The 21,118-nt window shown below is 45.2% G+C and overlaps 1 protein-coding gene across 6 annotated transcripts in view; it reads right to left on the minus strand.

The window, feature by feature from the left end:
- Window positions 1-21,118, minus strand: part of LOC129844790 (histone deacetylase 4-like) — a 65,683-nt gene that overhangs the window by 34,167 nt on the left and 10,398 nt on the right. Inside the window, exons 3-6 of one of the 6 annotated variants that reach the window (XM_055912917.1) lie at window positions 16,292-16,363; window positions 2,445-2,566; window positions 2,256-2,414; window positions 340-490 (exon numbers count right to left, since the gene is read on the minus strand). In XM_055912917.1, the coding sequence (XP_055768892.1) occupies window positions 340-490; window positions 2,256-2,414; window positions 2,445-2,566; window positions 16,292-16,363 (504 nt within the window). Of the gene's footprint in view, window positions 1-339; window positions 491-2,255; window positions 2,567-5,037; window positions 5,242-16,291; window positions 17,489-21,118 lie in introns of those variants that run through there. The other 5 variants (XM_055912916.1, XM_055912915.1, XM_055912914.1 and 2 more) reach the window with 5 other exon arrangements.

Below are 21,118 nucleotides of genomic sequence, written 5' to 3' on the forward strand. Positions count from 1 at the left end.
TCAACACCTCTCCACTGACAGAGCAGGCAGCACGGCAACACCAGACAAGCACATCCACTCTAGAATAGAGGGATGACCAGAATGGAGGATGGTTGGGTGTGAGAGAGATATACACTGCCCTCCGTAATTTCTGTTTCTTCTTTTGGCTCTATACTTCAAAGGTTTGGATTTGAAATCAGCAAATGACAATAGAGCTTAAAATGCAGATAGTGAGCTTTAAATAGAGGGTATTTTCGTCCACGTCAGGTGATCCGTTTAAAAATCACAGCACAATTTGTACATAGTCGCCCCATTTTAGTTCTACTAGTAATATTATAATGTATTGTTCCAGCTGCTTACTCTCCTGTCCTCTCTCCTTGTTCTTGAGCAGCAGTAGTTTCTGTTCTCTCTGGTGTTTGTCCAGTTCCTGCTCCAGACGGTGCTTCTCCATCTTCCTCTGGTGCTCCAACAGCTCCTGCTGATGTTTCAGGGCCAGGAGCTCCTGCTGATGCTGCATGGAGGGGAACACAACGTTACTACAACGTTAATATAACATCCTGGGCCAGGAGCTCCTGCTGGTGCTGCATGGAGGGGAACACAACGTTAATATAACATCCTGGGCCAGGAGCTCCTGCTGGTGCTGCATGGAGGGGGAACACAACTTTACTGCAATGTTAATATAACATCCTGGGCCAGGAGCTCCTGCTGCATGGAGGGGAACACAACTTTACTGCAACGTTAATATAACATCCTGGGCCAGGAGCTCCTGCTGCATGGAGGGGAACACAACGTTACTGCAACGTTAATATAACATCCTGGGCCAGGAGCTCCTGCTGCATGGAGGGGAACACAACGTTACTGCAACGTTAATATAACATCCTGGGCCAGGAGCTCCTGCTGCATGGAGGGGAACACAACGTTACTGCAACGTTAATATAACATCCTGGGCCAGGAGCTCCTGCGATAACAACGTTATGTTACTACAATGTTACAGTAACAGTACTATAATGTTACTACAATGTTGGTACAACATCCTGCTGTTGGTTCTGGGGCCAGGAGCCAATGCTGATTTCTCCCTCGCTCCCTCCCTTCTCTCTCCTTGCCCTGCAGGTCTTGTATCTCGCAGCTATCCCCCATTCCTGACACGTTCACCCAAAACCCAAGTGAACATGCTAGCCTGGTCACCTCACGCTATCACAACACATCTATTCAGCCTCAGCCCAATCACTGTCCATGCAAATGTTCCCGGCATGTTTACAGGAACCAGAACACTCCAGTCAATACGTGAATAACCTTTCCTCTCTGTACGCACCATGGACCCTCTACATCACGACCAAACTCAACTATTAGACACACACACACACACGACCCCATGCTCTCTCCTTAGTAGAGTGCCCAACTCCAATATTTGATTAATTTGATTGGACGTAATTTGGCGGGGATGTTTGTTATTACCTTGGATGGTTTAGTTTGTTTTAAATAAGCGCCTGCTAGCGAGGACATGCAGCCGTGTTTACCGTCAAGGGAAAGTGACTGGAATAAGAGTCCTGCGGATGGATACATTCATATGGGAGGTGAGGAGGTGCGTGACAGAAGGGCAGCAGGCAGGCACGGTATGGTTTTGGATAGGTCCCAAACTTTCCCCCTTTCAATATTCAAGGGCAAATGGAAGGGAGTGCTTTAAGTTTGGAATCCAGCCTTTGGTGCATTTAAGGGGAGACACCTTAACCTAAAGAGTTCCATAGAGGTATACAGGGAAGACAAGACGATTCCATGTCTTTCTCTTTCCAATCCACCAGTGTCTGTCTCCTACTTTCTTTTCCACTCCTTGACCTGTCTTGGTAATTGGTGATAGGCAGAGGTGTGTGCTGCAGCTCTCGGTGTGTGTGCTGCAGGTCTCGGTGTGTGTGTGTGTGTGTACAGGCTCTGAATGGGGCTGATTGAGCCTGGGCCTCCCTGCCTTGGCTTTGCGTCACTCTCTGCTACCTGAGTGGTCTTCCAGCCCCACCACAGGCCAAAGGAGCCCTTGTGCTGTTAGCACTGTACTGGGATCAGCCCTCAGCCCTTCAATCTGCAGAATCTAGGTCACTTACAGGCCCAAACACTGACCCAAGAGCAGGGCTAATATCATAGGGCTGAAAGGCTTCTGCTGCACTGAGAGAGATCTAGTTTAGACATGTATGAGAGGGAAATGACCATCTTTCTTGACATGCTTCTGGAGCGGAGCCTTACACCCACCCGCCTCCCTCCCTCTCCCCCTCTCCCTCCCTCCCCACCTTAACATGTTCCTGTAGCTGGGCTTCATGCTGGCGGTTGAGCTGCTCATGTTGCCTCTGGAACTCAGCGATGAGATGCTGTCTCTGAATCTGTTGTTTCTGTTTCAGGGATAGGAGCTCCTGCTGAAGCTGCTGCTCTCTGGCCTGGGCTGCAGACGCCTGGGCTGCAGACACCTGGGCTGCAGACACCTGGGCTGCAGAAGGAGACATAGACAGCTGCTGCTGCTGCTGGTGATGGTGCTGGTCAATGCGTAGGTCCATGGGGATGGCAGCCGGGGGCAGACGCAGGGGCAGGGCAGAGTTAATGTCCACTAGAGAGAGGAACAGAGAGAGAATGTTGGTCCACGCATATTGAATAATGAAAAAAGACTAAATAAAAGAAAAGAAAGAAAAGAAAAGAATAAAGACGAAATATCTACCCAGGTAGATAATAACATAAAACAGTCATCACATTCGGTGCGCGCACACACACACACACACACACACACACACACACACACACACACACACACACACACACACACACACACACACACACACACACACACCATCCTTATCAGCACAGAGAGCCCCTTCACAGTACTGTCCATCTGGCCCTGATAAGTCCAACATGAAGTCTAGCACTTCTCTCACAAAGACTGCATTGAACTGTGGCGTGGTGGTGGAGACCTCGGCCCTGGCCAACCACCCCCAGAACGCACTGCTACAGGAAGGCCTCCAATCGCACGGCTTCCTCCCCATTAAATCTGAATAAATAGTCGCGATTGGACGATTATTTATCTACAAGTTTTCCCAACAGCGTGCCAGACAGCCAGATATGTTTGCTTGAAACTTTGTCTAAATCGTGTTAGGCTAACACCCACACTAGGTGCAACACACACACAGTCCTAAAGACTCATACACACAACACACACAAAAGGCAGACACAGTCACTGGGTTTATCAGATGAATGAGTACGGTTACATGCACACAATAATAGTGAAGTCAGATCACGTTGACATGCTTTGCAAGAAGAACAATTTCCATAGCAATCCTGTTGACATGGACACATCTGAAATCAGGCTGCCTGATGGGACTTGGCTATATGCAGAATAATCCTGTTGACATGGACACATCTGAAATCAGGCTGCCTGATGGGACTTGGCTATATGCAGAATAATCCTGTTGACATGGACACATCTGAAATCAGGCTGCCTGATGGGACTTGGCTATATGCAGAACAACCCTGTTGACATGGACACATCTGAAATCAGGCTGCCTGATGGGACTTGGCTATATGCAGAACAACCCTGTTGACATGGACACATCTGAAATCAGGCTGCCTGATGGGACTTGGCTATATGCAGAATAATCCTGTTGACATGGACACATCTGAAATCAGGCTGCCTGATGGGACTTGGCTATATGCAGAATAATCCTGTTGACATGGACACATCTGAAATCAGGCTGCCTGATGGGACTTGGCTATATGCAGAATAATCCTGTTGACATGGACACATCTGAAATCAGGCTGCCTGATGGGACTTGGCTATATGCAGAATAATCCTGTTGACATGGACACATCTGAAATCAGGCTGCCTGATGGGACTTGGCTATATGCAGAATAATCCTGTTGACATGGACACATCTGAAATCAGGCTGCCTGATGGGACTTGGCTATATGCAGAATAATCCTGTTGACATGGACACATCTGAAATCAGGCTGCCTGATGGGACTTGGCTATATGCAGAATAATCCTGTTGACATGGACACATCTGAAATCAGGCTGCCTGATGGGACTTGGCTATATGCAGAACGACCACCAATCAAAACAAACGTTTTACCACAGCGATCATGTTCTTCTTGGGAAGCATTTGAGTTGGGACATATACAGTTCGTATGTGAAAACTATTTGAAAGATGCATACCGTCAGTCTTTCCCTAACTCACTTCCCTTTGTGCTGCTGGTGCTAGGTGGGACACACGCATATCAAATACACGGCGGAAACTCCAACCAGGGTGTTAACATGTCCTCGCTATTTGAAAGATGGCTCAGAAAAGCAGATGTTTTAATGGCCGTATGCTTACTTCCATTTTGACCTGACGCCCATTAAGATCAGCAGAATAAGGGCTTTACATGACTAATCCCATACTCAGCCTTCTAATCAGTTTAATATTGAATTATAAATGTTCATGTAAACGTACTTAGTGATGCTGCACAAACCAATATGCATATTTTCTCTCTCTCCCCTGATTCTTGGCCCCCCTCCCTAAGGAGCCTGCCCCTCCCACACACAGTCAAGCACAGCATTCCAAGACCAACGACCCGCGCTTCTGTCCCGTGCACAGACACACACAAACACACTCACTCGATACAAACACACAACCATAATGTCCTAGCTCTGAAACACATGCTGCAGCCACTGACTGGTACTGCCTGTCTGTGATCATCTCATTGACTATACCACGCCGTGTACACAACACTAACCAACAAGCAGAGAGAAAGAGAACGTAACAGAGAGGAATAGTTTAAAAGAGAGAGAGAGAGGAGAGAAGGAGAGAAAGAGAAAGAAAGAGAGAGGAAGAAGAGAGAGAGAGGAGAGAAAGAGAAAGAAAGAAAGAACGAAAGAAAGAAAGAGAGGAGAGGAGGAAGAGGAGGAAGAGAGAAGGAGAGAGAGACAGACACAGAGAGAGAAACAGAGAGAGACAGAGAGAGAGAGAGAAACAGGGAGAGAGAGAGAGAGACAGAGAGGAACTACTTTCAGAGAAGCAATGTGTAATAGAACATATATAATTGACATACCCATCAGTGCTGTAGTGATCATGGCGATAAACACTCTCCTCTCTTTCCCTCCTCCTATCGTTTCCTCCTCTTCAGCTCGTCTCTGCCGTGCGTAAGGATCTATTTAGCTGTAGTGGTGCTACTCTTTATATTTCTGTCAGTCTCTGTCCTCCTCTCCTTTCCTCAGATTTCTGTTCTGCTTTCTCAACACTCCTGCTCCCTCGCTAACTACCTCTCTCTGTGTCCCTCCTCTGTCTTTACCCGTCTGTGTCCCTACCCTCTCCCGCTTCCCTCTTTTTACCAGTCTCTGTGTCCCTCCCCTCTTTTTACCAGTCTCTGTGTCCCTCCCCTCTTTTTACCAGTCTCTGTGTCCCTCCCCTCTCCCTCTTTTTACCAGTCTCTGTGCCCCCCTCCCTCTCTCTGTGCTGGTGACATCACAGGGCAGTCGTAAGCCTGCTGTCTGTTTATTCTGCTGCTCCTCCATTTCCTGGAACCGACGGCAGATACACAGGAGATAGATAGCAGCGTGGACGGAGGGAAAAAAACTATTCTCTGTGTCTTCCTCTGTTGACACTGCATCCCCCCTCTTCCCTGTGAGTACAGAAAACTAGTTCCCTCTAGAAATAGACCCACAGTGTTGGACATTGCTCTGGCGTCACACACACTACTCTCTTTTCTTCAGATCACGGTTCTGTGAAATATATGTCTATAGCCTCAATTGAACTAATTAAGGCTATAAGGGCTCTTTATGGTTGCTAGGAGACTCCCCGTCAACCCCCCCCCCCCCTTGTGTTATATGCTCTGACGTAAGAGCGTAAGAGAAACTTCACAGTTGTGTTCTACATTACAGAGCACTGATTTATGGGACAGTGGAAGGACATGGGGGAAGGCCTACAGTAGAAGGGTTCAGTCTAGCCGGGCAACAGGTAGGCCACACACAACTGTAAGCATGCCAGCTGCTATAGGCACCACTCTCCAGTTGTATTAAACCACGGTGCACAAGCTCTGCACAAGCTCCGATTCCATTTCAGCAACGAGCTGACTATGTGACGTCTCTCACGGGAGCCACTTATTTTGGCAAGATAAACGTTGATATCTGCCCATCTCCCCCGGCTCGCGGTGACGTCAACGCTCAAGTTTACGGAGATAACAACGACTGTATCCCACTACCTCTCACCAAAACAAGGGCCAACGTGCACTCTGGCGCAGACACACTTGGCTTGCAGTAAAGTCCTCCACAAGTAGCTCTTACACAACACCCTACCTGCATCAGAAGACGGCTGGCAGGAAAACAGGCTTTTTCCCTCCATCTAAACGGCTTTGAAAGCCTCTCAACTGTGTCCTGTGTAAAATCCTACCGTCTTACACAGCAATTCCACTTTTTTTTATAAGAGGAATTATTTCTGACGCAAATACATTTAGTTAACACCCTTTATCAGCTACCTGTTTATAATGGATGATATTAAATCATTTATAGTTCATTCTATCAATGCATTATATAACCTGTAATAAACATTGATAACAGCTCACGGCTCCTTGTGTAATACAGCACGTGCAACAGTACCTCAAATGAAGAGAGAAAAACCCTGACAAATAGATGGAGATGTAGAGAGAGATGGCTGAGACCTTTCACTGTTTTCCCCCTGTCCTCTCTTTCTCTCTTCAGCTTCCACGGGGGAAAGCTCCCCACCATGTGAGTCATAGATTATTCAGTAGTGACTTGGCTTATTCATTACACCAAACAGACTCCCTCCAACACTCCATATAAACAACCACAACTCTGCTTTCTCTCTCTCTCTCTTCTGTCTCTTCTTCTTTCTCGCTCCGTCCCCCTCTCTTTCAGCCTCTTTCGCCCACTCTCTCCGTCTCTCTTTCCACACACATCTCTATCAAGCTTTTCTATCCATCTATTTATATCTCTCCCGTTTCTTTCCCTCTTCCTCACCCTTCTCTTCTCTCCTCAGATAAACAATGTGTTTACCACCCCTGTGGGGCCTCCCTGCTCCCTCCCTCTGCCGGCTCCCATTACAGAATACAGATAGAAATAGATCTACCAGACAGTACAGCCGCTCGCTCTGCAGCGCAGCTCTGATTTAAAGCCTGTTGTCTGAGGATGTCCCTCAGTCTGATTACAAAGGCTCTACACTCCGCTCATTAGGTCTAATAGATGTCGAGCTCAACCCAGGCCGAGTCCTGCCTATCGCCGGTCAGAATGGGCTGGGGAGATATTATTTACCACGTTTAGAGATGTGAATGGTAAGAAGTTTGTCACAGGGCCTGGCGGGTGGTGAAACAAGGAGAGGGAGAGACGGCATGACAGAAACAGGTTGTGTATTTTATGAGGACGCAGCTTGCTGCGATGGGAAACTGAGTGGTCTGTATGGGGACTGGAAGGTCAAAGGTTGGAAGGGTCTGCTTTCACCTTTCAGGTGGTTCAAGATCAATGATTATGAAGGAAACCAGAGATTTTGCAAAACAGTGACAATAAGTTCAGGTTCATGTACACCAGGCTTTCATATTAATACCTAGAGGGACAGAGGACGAGCGCCAACTCGTCCAAGCCAACACCCCACAGGAAACCACGAGGAACTCTATCAGAGATCAGCCACTCAAATGGCCGGTCTGTCTGTCAGTCAGTGTCTTGCCGCCACCCTCTGGCAGCTCATCTTACAGACAGAGACAGTGGAGTTCCTCCACACGTCTGTGTTCCTCTAGCGACAGAGAGACAGGGAGAGAGGTGGGGTGTCTGTGTGCAGCGAGCCCGACTCATCCCAACATGCTCCGGCCTGTCCCGGGCCTCCGGCTGACGTCAGCGTTCCAGTCTGCAGCGCGGCAGCCGGGGGAGGGACGGGGGAGAGAAAGGGGGACGTGAGGAACAGAAGGGTGAGACGTGAGGATATGAGGGTGCCCATACATACGTGCACAAGTACATCTCTCGCTATTTAACCCAGACTAATCTATGGACGACGGCGCACGTCACGGTCATACAGGAGAGAGGGCGCTCTGTCCTCCATGTCTGTGGGAGAAGACAGGTTCAAGCAGAGGTGGATCTCCAGAAGAGCTCATTCTCACCCATATAACAGAAATCTGTGTCAAAGCTGGGGGAGCAGTGTTTCCCCTAGCTCTATTCAGGCTAAAGCAACGGTAACGGAGACCCTGTATCAGGGGAAGTTGGGACCCCCGTTCTGAGTTGGGTCATCAGGTATTAACATGGTTCAGTATCAAACTCAACAGAGATGAAAACCAACACTAGACAGGCAAAACAGCTCGACCACTGTGGTCAAATCTAATTTCCTTTCTCAGATTACAAATAAGCTGTTTAAGCGAGAGGTGTTTTCTTTGCCCTGCATCACGACTCGAGAGCTCGATGTGTATCAACCACATGGATTTACATCTGAGCGAGGGGAGGACGGGGGCGGCCTGTCGTGTGTTATGGGAGACGTTTTCCACACGCCAAAGCATTATCCTGGGGTCATGGCATCAGATGACGGCTGGGTCACACTGCGTATTACACACAGACAAAGGTCTGGAACTGGACACCAGCGGCTGGATGTGTCAAGCGTCTCACAGTAGGAACTGATCTAGGATCAGTTTAGCCTTTTAGATAATAATGAATGGACAGATGGGGGGGGATCTGAGCCAAGATTACCACTCCTACCCTAGATCTAATGCATCCGATTCTAGAAGCTGTATCAACAGCCTTGGAGAGACTGACATCATCCACATATACCGTGCTTCAATGAGTGAGCTAAACAATGCTAACCAGGGACATGACTGTGGTTAAAATGAGGCAGCTGCACCGTTCAGGCTAGTCACACCGCCGGGTGTATACTCTCACTGCCTTGTTATTCTGGAACGCAAAGAAATGCATGTAGAAAAGTGCCCATAGAGCATATGAGAGGAGGTCCATTGAGTCAGACTATTGAATGGGGTTCTCCGTATCGGTCTGTGGGCGGCAGTACAAGACGTATACGGTTTCCATGACAACCAGCCCCAGAAATCTATGATGTCAGTAAGGGATATTTCAATATTTAATGGTGTCACTGCAGCTGAATAAAGAACAACACATGGTGTAAAGAGAGACAGAGAGAGACTGACAGAGAGAGAGAGAGACTGACAGAGAGAGACAGACAGACAGACAGACAGACAGACAGACAGACAGACAGACAGACAGACAGACAGAAAGAGAAAGAGACAGAGACAGAGACAGAGAGAGAGAGACAGGGAGAAAGAGATGGTTCCGTACGGGAGGAAAGGAGAGAAATGTTTTTTGCCCGGCAACAGGGTGAAGAAGTGGTAGATGGCTTATTTATGTGTTAAATACCAAGACTGCCAAAATAAAGGAAAGACTTGAGTAAATTATATAAAGTATATTGAATATTCCTGAGTTAATTAGGCAATTAACATGCCATCATACGTAGGGTCATGTATAAAAAGACCCAGTTGCCCATTATTTTGGCTACCATGGATAGAAGAGATCTCAGTGACTTGGAAGTTAAGACTTATGGGAGATTCTGGAGAGGGACGTGACAGTGTTTTCCACCAACATCAATAAAACAACAAATGATGGAATTTCTTGTGGAAGAGCGATGTTGCATCCCTCAGATTTCCAGCCACTTGTAGAATCTATGTCAAGGTGCACTGAAGCTGTTCTAGCCCAACGCCCTATTAAAAGGTAGGAAGCAACAACAGTGTGGTCAAAGACTTAGTAACTTAGTTGTAGTCACGATCTGGTTACCTATAACTACAAACTTAGTTATGTTTTAGCGTTTTTACATATTCATTTCCGAATATCTTCAGAACTACCCACAAAGCACTATTTCTCACCGTCATATGGAGAACTGGTACTACCTATCTAGTTCCAGCTGGCTAACGTTAGCTACTAGCCATGCTAACATGGGATGACATTCCAAACCAAGTGCTGGCAAGCTACTATGTACATCCATGAAGAAGAAACTATAGAAATCCTCGTCTCCTGTGCGTTTGGTAGTCGAGCGAGTGTTTCGTCATTTGTCGAGCGAATTTTCCGTCATTTGTAGCTAGTGCAGTGTGTGGTTGACGTGAACGGATTGGAGTATGGGAGCAGTGTGTGTGGTTGACGTGAACGGATTGGAGTATGGGAACTGTGTGTGTGGTTGACGTGAACGGATTGGAGTATGGGAACAGTGTGTGTGGTTGACGTGAACGGATTGGAGTATGGGAACAGTGTGTGTGGTTGACGTGAACGGATTGGAGTATGGGAACAGTGTGTGTGGTTGACGTGAACGGATTGGAGTATGGGAACTGTGTGTGGTTGACGTGAACGGATTGGAGTATGGGAACAGTGTGTGTGGTTGACGTGAACGGATTGGAGTATGGGAACTGTGTGTGTGGTTGACGTGAACGGATTGGAGTATGGGAACAGTGTGTGTGGTTGACGTGAACGGATTGGAGTATGGGAACAGTGTGTGTGGTTGACGTGAACGGATTGGAGTATGGGAACTGTGTGTGTGGTTGACGTGAACGGATTGGAGTATGGGAACTGTGTGTGTGGTTGACGTGAACGGATTGGAGTATGAGAACTGTGTGTGTGGTTGACGTGAACGGATTGGAGTATGGGAACTGTGTGTGTGGTTGACGTGAACGGATTGGAGTATGGGAACTGTGTGTGTGGTTGACGTGAACGGATTGGAGTATGGGAACTGTGTGTGGTTGACGTGAACGGATTGGAGTATGGGAACAGTGTGTGTGGTTGACGTGAACGGATTGGAGTATGGGAACAGTGTGTGTGGTTGACGTGAACGGATTGGAGTATGGGAACAGTGTGTGTGGTTGACGTGAATGGATTGGAGTATGGGAACTGTGTGTGTGGTTGACGTGAACGGATTGGAGTATGGGAACTGTGTGTGTGGTTGACGTGAATGGATTGGAGTATGGGAACAGTGTGTGTGGTTGACGTGAACGGATTGGAGTATGGGAACTGTGTGTGTGGTTGACGTGAACGGATTGGAGTATGGGAACTGTGGGCAACTCTACTGTATCCAGTGCTCATTTCTCCCCGGAAGACTTCGATGGCAGGATTCGATTTGAGACTGACTGAAACCAGGTGCTGTGCCGAGCGTGAATGTGAAGCCTGCAACATCTATTTCCTACCAACCTTCTGGTACATTGCGAGTGTCAGCAGTGCTGGAGATAAACCGGGTAAATTCTATATGGATTTACCTCACTATATCACTATTGGATTAGCTACACTACATGACTAAAAGTATATGGACACCTGCTTGTCGAACATCTCATTCCAAAATCATTGGCATTAATATGGAGTTTGTCCCCCCTGCTATAACAGCCTTCACTCTTCTAGGAAGGCTTTCCACTAGATGCTGGAACATTGCTGCAGGGACTTGTTTCCATTCAGACACAAGAGCATTAGTGAAGTCGGGCACTGATGTTGGGCGATTAGGCCTGGCTCACAGTCTGCGTTCCAATTCATCCCAAAGGTTTCGATGGGGTTGAGGTCGGGGCTCTGTGCAGGCCAGTCAAGTTCTTCCACACCGATCAACAAACCATTTCCGTACGGACCTCGCTTTGTGCACAGGGGAATTGTCATACTGAAACAGGAAAGGGCCTTCCACAAAATGTTGCCATAAAGTTGGAAGCACAGAAACGTCTAGAACGTCATTGTATGCTGTAGTGTTAAGATTTCCCTTTACTGGAACTAAGGGGCCTAGCCGAACAATGAAAAACAGCCCCAGGTCATTATTCCTCCTTCACCAAACTTTACAGTAGACACTATGCAGTCGGGCAGGTAGCGTTGTCCTGGTGTCCCCCAAACCCAGATTTCTCCGTCGGATTGCCAGATGGTGAAGCGTGATTCATCACTCCAGAGAACACGTTTCCATTGCTCCAGAATCCAATGGCAGCGAGCTTTACACCACTCCAGCTGAAGCTTGGCATTGTGCATGGTGATCTTTGGCTTGTGTGTGGCTGCTCGGCCATGGAAACCCATTTCCTGAAAGTTCCGACAAACAGTTCCTGTGCTGATGTTGCTTCCAGAGGCAATTTGGAACTCGGTAGTGAGTGTTGAAACTGAAGACAGACTATTTCTACACCTGTCAGCAATGGGTGTGGCTAAAATAGCCGAATTCACTAATTTGAAGGGGTGCCCACTAAAGGTCGACCGATTAATCGGAATGGCCGATTAATTAGGTCCGATTTCAATTTTTCATAACAATCGGTAAATCTGTATTTTTTTTTACACCTTTATTTAACTAGGGAAGTTAATGACGGCCTAGGAACGGTGGGTTACCTGCCTTGTTCAGAGGCAGAACGACATACTTTTACCTTGTCAGCTCGGGGATTCGTTTTTGCAATCTTCCGGTTACTAGTCCAACGCTCTAACCACCTGCCTTACATTGCACTCCACGAGGAGCCTACGTCGCAGGCTGACTACCCGTTACGCGAGGGCAGCAAGAAGCCAATGTAAGTTGCTAGCTAGCATTAAACTTATCTTATAAAAAACAATCAATCTTAACATAATCACTAGTTAACTACACATGGGTGATAATATTGCTAGTTTATCTAGCGTGTCCTGCGTTGCATATAATCGATGCGGTGCCTGTTAATTTATCATCGAATCACAGCCTACTTCAACAAACGGTGATGATTTAACAAGCGCATTTGAAAAAAGCACTGCCGTTGCACCAATGTACCTAACCATAAACATCAATGCCTTTCTTAAAATCAATACACAAGTATATATTTCTAAACCTGCATATTTAGTTAATATTGCCTGCTAGAATTGTACATAATGATGACATACCATTGAAGGTTGTACAATGTAACAGCAATATTTAGACTTAGGGATGCGATCCGTTTGATAAAATACGTAACGGTTCCGTATTTCACTGAAACAATAAGCATTTTGTTTTCGAAATTATAGTTTCCGGATTCAACCATTTTAATGACCTAAGGCTCGTATTTCTGTGTGTTATGTTATAATTAAGTGTATGATTTGATAGAGCAGTCTGATTGAGCGATGGTAGGCACCAGCAGGCTCGTAAGCATTCATTCAAACAGCACTTTAGTGCGTTTGCCAGCAGCTATTGCGCTGTTTATGACTTCAAGCCTATCAACTCCCGAGATTAGGCTGGTGTAACCGATGTGAAATGGCTAGCTCGTTAGCGGGGTGCGCGCTAATAGCGTTTCAAACGTTACTCGCTCTGAGACTTGGAGTAGTTGTTCCCCTTGCTCCGCATGGGTAACGATGCTTCGAGGGTGGCTGTTGTCGATGTGTTCCTGGTTCGAGCCCAGGTAGGGGCAAGGAGAGGGACGGAAGCTATACTGTTACACTGGCAATACTAAAGTGCCTATAAGAACATCCAATAGTCAAAGGTATATGAAATACAAATCGTTGAGAGAAATAGTCCTATAATTCCTATAATAACTACAACCTAAAACTTCTTACCTGGGAATATTGAAGACTCATGTTAAAAGGAACCACCAGCTTTCATATGTTCTCCTGTTCTGAGCAAGGAACTTAAATGTTAGCTTTTTTACATGGCATATATTGCACTTTTGCTTTCTTCTCCAACACTTTGTTTTTGCATTATTTAAACCAAATTGAACACGTTTCATTATTTATGAGGCTAAATTGATTTTATTGACGTATTATATTAAGTTGAAATAAGTGTTCATTCAGTATTGTTGTAATTGTCATTAATACAAATAAAAACAATATTTTAAAATCGGCCGATTAATCGATATCGGCTTTTTTTAGTCCTCCAATAATCGGTATCGGTATTGGCGTTGAAAAATCATAATCGGTCGACCTCTAGTGTCCACATACGTTTGTACAGTACCCGTCAAAAGTTTGGACACACCTAATCATTCAAAAGTTTTTCTTAATTTCTACTATTTTCTATATTGTAGAATAATAGTGAAGACATCAAAACGATGAAATAACACATATGGAATCATGTAGTAACCATAAACGTATATACTTTATATTTGAGATTCTTCAAAGTAGCCACCCTTTGCCTTGATGACAGCTTTGCACACTCTTGGCATTCTCTCAACCAGCTTCATGCACCTGGAATACATTTCAATTAACAGGTGTGCCTTGTTAAAAGTTCATTTGTGGAATTTCTTTCCTTCTTAATGCATTTGTGCCAATCAGTTGTGTTGCGACAAGGTAGCATTGGTATACAGAAGATAGCCCTATTTGGTAAAAGACCAAGCCCATATTATGGCAAGAACAGCTCAAATAAGCAAAGAGAAAAGATAGTTCATCATACTTTAAAAAATGAAGGTCAGTCAATACAGAACAGTTCAAGAACCATGAACGTTTCTTGCAGTTGTAAAAACCATCAAGCGCTATGATGAAACTGGCTCTCATGAGGACCACCACAGGAAAGGAAGACCCAGAGTTTCCTCTGCTACAGAGGATAAGTTCATTAGAGTTACCAGCCTCAGAAATTGCAGCCCAAATAAATTCTTCAGAGTTCATGTAACAGACATCAACATCAACTGTTCAGAGGAGACTGTGTGAATCAGGCATTCATGCTCAAATTGCTGCAAAGAAACCACTACTAAAGGAAACCAATAAGAAGAGACTTGCTTGGGCCAAGAAACATGAGCAATGGACATAAGACCGGTGGAAATCTGTCCTTTGGTCTGATGAGTCCAAATGTGAGATTTTTGGTTCCAACAGCCGTGTCTTTGTGAGACGCTGAGTAGGTGAACGGAGGATCTCCGCATGTGTGGTTCCCACCGTGAAGCATGGAGGGGGAGGTGTGATAGTGTGGGGGTGCTTGCTGGTGACACTGATTTATTTATAATTCAAGGCACACTTAACCAGCATGTCTACCACAGCATTCTGCAGCGATACGCCATCCCACCTGGTTTGGGCTTAATGGGACTATCATTTGTTTTTCAACAGGACAATTACCCAACACACCTCCAGGCTGTGTAAGGGCTATTTGACCAAAATGGAGAGTGAAGAAGTACTGCATCAGATGACCTGGCCTCCATAATCACCTGACATCAACCCAATTGAGATGAGTTGGACCGCAGAGTGAAGAAAAAACAGCCAACAAGTGCTCAGCATATGTGGGAACTCCTTCAAGACTGTTGGAAAAGCATTCCAGGTGAAGCTGGTTGAGAGAACGCCAAGAGTGTGAAAAGCTGTCATCCAGGCAAATGGTGGCTACTATCAAGGCAAAGGGTGGCTACTATATATATATACAGTACCAGTCAAAAGTTTGGACACACCTATCATTTAAAGTGTTTTATTTTATTTGGACTATTTTTCTACATTGTAGAATAGTGAAGATATCAAAACTATAAAATAACACATATGGAATCATGTAGTAACCAAAAAAGTGTTAAATCAAAATATATTTTAGATTATTTTTGGTAATAGATACACTATATATATATATATATATATATATATATATTAATATTTATATATATATAAATATAAATATATATAAATATAAATATATATATATATATATATATTTATATTTATATATATATAAATATAAATATAAATAAATATAAATATAAATATATATATATATATATATTTATAGTGTATCTGACTATCCCTCTGAAGGCATCTCCTTGGTTCTTCTTTGACTATTGTAGCTAACTCAGCCGTCAATCGGTATGTCTCCGCTGTTGTGTTCTGTGGGTTCCTGCCTGTGACTAGTTGTTCTCTGGCTTACTCCTTAGCTATGTCAACCGTGGTGGTTGGCTAGCTAGGCTAGTAGGCTAAAATAATGAACTTTAGTTTGCTGGCTTAGATAACTGCATATACCGGTAACATTATTTGGTAACTGGTTAAATGGCGTTATGTATTTCCAAAACGTTGCTTTACTTTAATGTAGCTGTAAGCTAGGTGATTATAGCAACTGTCTGACTTACCCAGTACTAATCTAACATTAGCAAGCTAGTAGGGCTAACGTTAGCAGGCTAGTTGGCTAGCAACCTTGCAAGCTGATTTGTTACAATAAATTCATAAAGTATTTGCTGCAAATTAAATTGAAACCAGTAGTCATGACTGGTTTAATTTTTGGTTTAATTTGTCACACCCCGCAAATGTTCTTTTGTGAAATGACTTCAGCATTCTTATCAGTTTAAGTACACATAACGTTTCTCCTCCAAGAAAGCCAGATTGCTTTCATCTTAGCTTTGGGTGACAGACAGACCTTAAAAAACACACATTCTAAAGACAACGATCGACATTCAGTCACAGAAAGAAAGACAGACAGGTAATGTGTTGGTCTCCTACCTGTGGGGATGTGGTTGAGAGCAGATGTCTTCAGGACATCCAGCTGCTGCTGCTCCTTGCCCAGGAGTCCCTCTGTGGGAGAGGGAGAGAACTCCGCTTCAAATATGGTCCGCAACATCGAGACAACCCTCCCGCAATCAACCGACAACCGACCGAACTACACCTCTCTGAGAGGGAGCCACCGCGGCATCAGCCTAACGGAGCAACCGTCGCTTCGCTATGGACCCAGAGAGCCTGAATCGCCTGGAAACAGCAGAGAATCTACGCTGGGAACTCATGCTGAGATGCCAGGGGTTCTCTGCCCTGAAGGAAGCTTAGTGGAATGGTACCGTTCATTCATCAGACAGTGTGTGTGTATGTGTGTGTAGGCTGGTTGTTGGGCTCGGCTGAAACTGGCTGTGCTCAGCATAGCAAGTGTGGGAGAAAGGGATGGAGAGAGAAGGGGAGAGGGTGGGAGAGAAAAGGTGGAGGGGAAAGGTAAAAATAACACTCCCTTTGGGTACAGCGCGCGCACACACACACACACACACACACACACACCTAGCTGTGTGCCCATGCCTCTCTCCCGTCTGTGTACGTAGGCACAGAGGCTGAAATTATAGTGGCAACATGAAAAGGCTTTTGTACCAGCCGAGCCCTGGGAAGACAGGGCTATAAATAGACCAACCACAGAGGAGAGGAGGGGGGAGAGGAGGGGGGAGACGGAGGGGAAACTGGGTAGGGGCTGAGATGAAGAGAAAAGGAGGGGAGGGAACAGGGGCTATAGAGAAAATTATCAACAAGAAAAAAGGAGGGAAAGGAAAGAATCAGGGAAACGAGAGGCTACGATATTAGAGAGATCAGAGAGCATAATGACATGGCCAGCCGCAACAAAACACCTCAGAAAAGGGCATGGCCTACAGATGCAAAAACTAAAAACAAATCTCCCCTCTCTCACACACACACACAGGTTTGCTGTCCAGATAAGCACACTTGGCAGTGGCGTACATAATGTTGCATCAAGCCATGAAGATGCTTTGCTTTCTTTAACTTCGTTAAAAACAGATAGGCGTGGAAAACAAAACGTGGGGTCCCTTCGGGGGAAAGAAACAGGAAAACAGGCTAGCGTCTTGCTGTGTTTGGTCTATTTCTGGAGCTCTCCCTGGACCAGACACACACAGAGGTTTAATTAGCTACGGGCCTTGGGCTATACCATGCAGTACTAACTCAATCGGCTGTGTGTGTGGGGGGGGGGGGGGGGGGGGGGGGGGGTATATTCTCAGTTCTAGCTTTAGGAGCCGTCTGTATGTCTGCTTCACCTTGCAGATCAGGGAGGATGAGGCAAAATAATGGTGCAAAAGAGGCCATTTATGACAAATAGCAATGTGTGATCAAAGCCTTGTTGAGTATTTTATCTTCAGAGTTACAGTGAGCAGTCCAGGTGTGGCCAGTGAGAATGAGAGTGAGAGAAAGAGAGTGAGAGAGTGAGTGTGAGAGAGTGAGGACAGATGGCAGACCCACACGTTACCTCTCAGATGACCCAGATTGACGTCCACTGTTTATAGGACTACACACAGACACACACCGTTAATACACACACACACTCACCGTTAATACACACAGACACACTGCTAACACACAGACACACACTGTGAATACACACAGACACACACTGTGAATACACACAGACACACACTGTGAATACACACAGACACACACTGTGAATACACACAGACACACACTGTGAATACACACAGACACACACTGTGAATACACACAGACACACACTGTGAATACACACAGACACACACTGTGAATACACACAGACACACACTGTGAATACACACAGACACACACTGTGAATACACACAGACACACACTGTGAATACACACAGACACACACCGTGAATACACACAGACACACACCGTGAATACACAACGACACACAACGTTAATACACACAGAAACACCGTTAATACACAAAATGAATACATACACACACACCATTAATACACACACGCCGTTAATACACACATGCCATTAACACACACACAGACACACTGCTAATACACACACCGTAATACACACAGACACACTGCTAACACACACAGACACACACCGTTAATACATACACTGCTAATACACACAGACACACTGCTAACACACACAGACACACACTGCTAATACACACAGACACACACTGTTAATATTCACAGACACACACCGTAATACACATAGACACACTACTATTACACAGACACGCTGTTAATATACACAGACAGACACACTTAATACACACTACTAATACAGACAAACACTAATACACACAGCTAATACACAGACACATGCAAACCAATGTCAGATGATATCTCCGCAAATCACACCCAAATGATCCAGCTCCCTGCAGCCGGACTTTACTATGGAAATTAGGTGTTTGTGTGTGTATGTATGTCTCTGTGTGTGTGTGTATATGTCTCTGTGTGTGTGTGTGTATATGTCTCTGTGTGTGTGTGTGTATATGTCTCTGTGTGTGTGTGTGTGTGTGTGTGTGTGTGTGTGTGTGTGTGTGTGTGTGTGTGTGTGTGTGTGTGTGTGTGTTACAGGTCGACCATGTAGAATTGTTAGCATCACTACTAGTGTCCAAACTGTTAGTACTGTAGTCTCTAACTAGACCAAACTGTTAGTACTGTAGTCTCTAACTAGACCAAACTGTTAGTACTGTAGTCTCTAACTAGACCAAACTGTTAGTACTGTAGTCTCTAACTAGACCAAACTGGTAGTACTGTAGTCTCTAACTAGACCAAACTGGTAGTACTGTAGTCTCTAACTAGACCAAACTGTTAGTACTGTAGTCTCTAACTAGACCAAACTGTTAGTACTGTAGTCTCTAACTAGACCAAACTGTTAGTACTGTAGTCTCTAACTAGACCAAACTGTTAGTACTGTAGTCTCTAACTAGACCAAACTGTTAGTACTGTAGTCTCTAACTAGACCAAACTGTTAGTACTGTAGTCTCTAACTAGACCAAACTGTTAGTACTGTAGTCTCTAACTAGACCAAACTGTTAGTACTGTAGTCTCTAACTACACCAAACTATTAGTACTGTAGTCTCTAACTAGACCAAACTGGTAGTACTGTAGTCTCTAACTAGACCAAACTGTTAGTACTGTAGTCTCTAACTAGACCAAACTATTAGTACTGTAGTCTCTAACTAGACCAAACTGTTAGTACTGTAGTCTCTAACTAGACCAAACTGTTAGTACTGTAGTCTCTAACTAGACCAAACTGTTAGTACTGTAGTCTCTAACTAGACCAAACTGTTAGTACTGTAGTCTCTAACTAGACCAAACTGTTAGTACTGTAGTCTCTAACTAGACCAAACTATTAGTACTGTAGTCTCTAACTAGACCAAACTATTAGTACTGTAGTCTCTAACTAGACCAAACTATTAGTACTGTAGTCTCTAACTAGACCAAAGAGCTCACACATGGAAGGAGGCCACAGCCACACTGTCCACTGTTGTGTTTCTTCCCATGGGAAAATAGACTGCTATGGGATGTGTGTTTTACAATAAATTGGTACTCATTAGGGCCAGGACGGTACCAGTATCGCGATACTCTGTAGTATCGTGGGAATGAAACAAAACACAAAGTGGATTTAACTTCTTTAGAAAAACAGCCCTAATGTTGGAAACAAACATCATTATGTTGTCATCAAAAGTCCTATTTATTTTCCTAGCGATAGCACACGTTTTACATACAGCAGTTATTAAAAGACCAAAGAGTTTGATCTGTTCACAATACTGGTATCATCACAGCCCTAGTCCTCATGTACCCATTTTCAGTCCACGTTCATGCACTCCCCGCTCATTAGTAAATCACTCTCTCACACACACACACACACACACACACACACACACACACACACACACACACACACACACACACACACACACACACACACACACACACACACACACACACACACACACACAGAGTCAGGAAGGATGCTCCTGTCTCATTACACTGGTTGCACTTCCCCTCCCCACTGTGTGTACCATGGAGAGATCACACACAGAGGAACAATACCATCAACCAGACAGGCCTCTCCTTAGGAGACACTTCCTCTAGGGCCACCCCATTCAATTCCTGGGGTCACAATCTGACGTCATAGCAACATGCCCACAATCAGCGACCCCTGACTTCTGGGGCAGGCTCTGACGTCCTGTCATAAAGAGACCCGTTCTGTGAACAGAGGCGACCTTTAGGTTCCCGTTCACACTGGGAGGAAGAGCAGAGAAACATTGGGAGGGTAATGAGTGGAGGAGTAGGCATGCATCTCTGTTTCCCAGCATCACAGACGCCATTTGACATGGCATAGCATGGTTAGATAACATGTGACCTATATGCAATGCATATGTATGATTTAAGGAAAATGGGCAATATTAATTGAGGAGAAAAGTGAACAAATGTCATTGAAGTGTGGCCTTGGAAGACTGGCTCTAACTCTACACGCTGGGGTTGGTTTGAAAAGACCAACGACCGACAATCAGAAAAGGGAAGTTGCCTAGTAAATAAGCCCATCATTAACCTCACACTTTCAGAACCACCAGAACTCAAGAGGCACGAGCGTTGCAATGCCACTAAGAACCTCCTAGCTTCATGTCAGCCTGGCTTATAAGAGATACCCGACAATGAACAAAGAAAACATCAATAAAAAAGTTAGCACTTCAACCAATCCCGCATCCATCCATCCATCCATCCATCCATCCAGCCATCCATCCATCCATCCAGCCACCCAGCCATCCATCCATCCAGCCATCCAGCCAGCCATCCATCCAGCCATCCA

This window comes from Salvelinus fontinalis, unplaced genomic scaffold (assembly GCF_029448725.1).
Source record: "Salvelinus fontinalis isolate EN_2023a unplaced genomic scaffold, ASM2944872v1 scaffold_0231, whole genome shotgun sequence".
NCBI classification, from domain to species: domain Eukaryota; kingdom Metazoa; phylum Chordata; class Actinopteri; order Salmoniformes; family Salmonidae; genus Salvelinus; species Salvelinus fontinalis.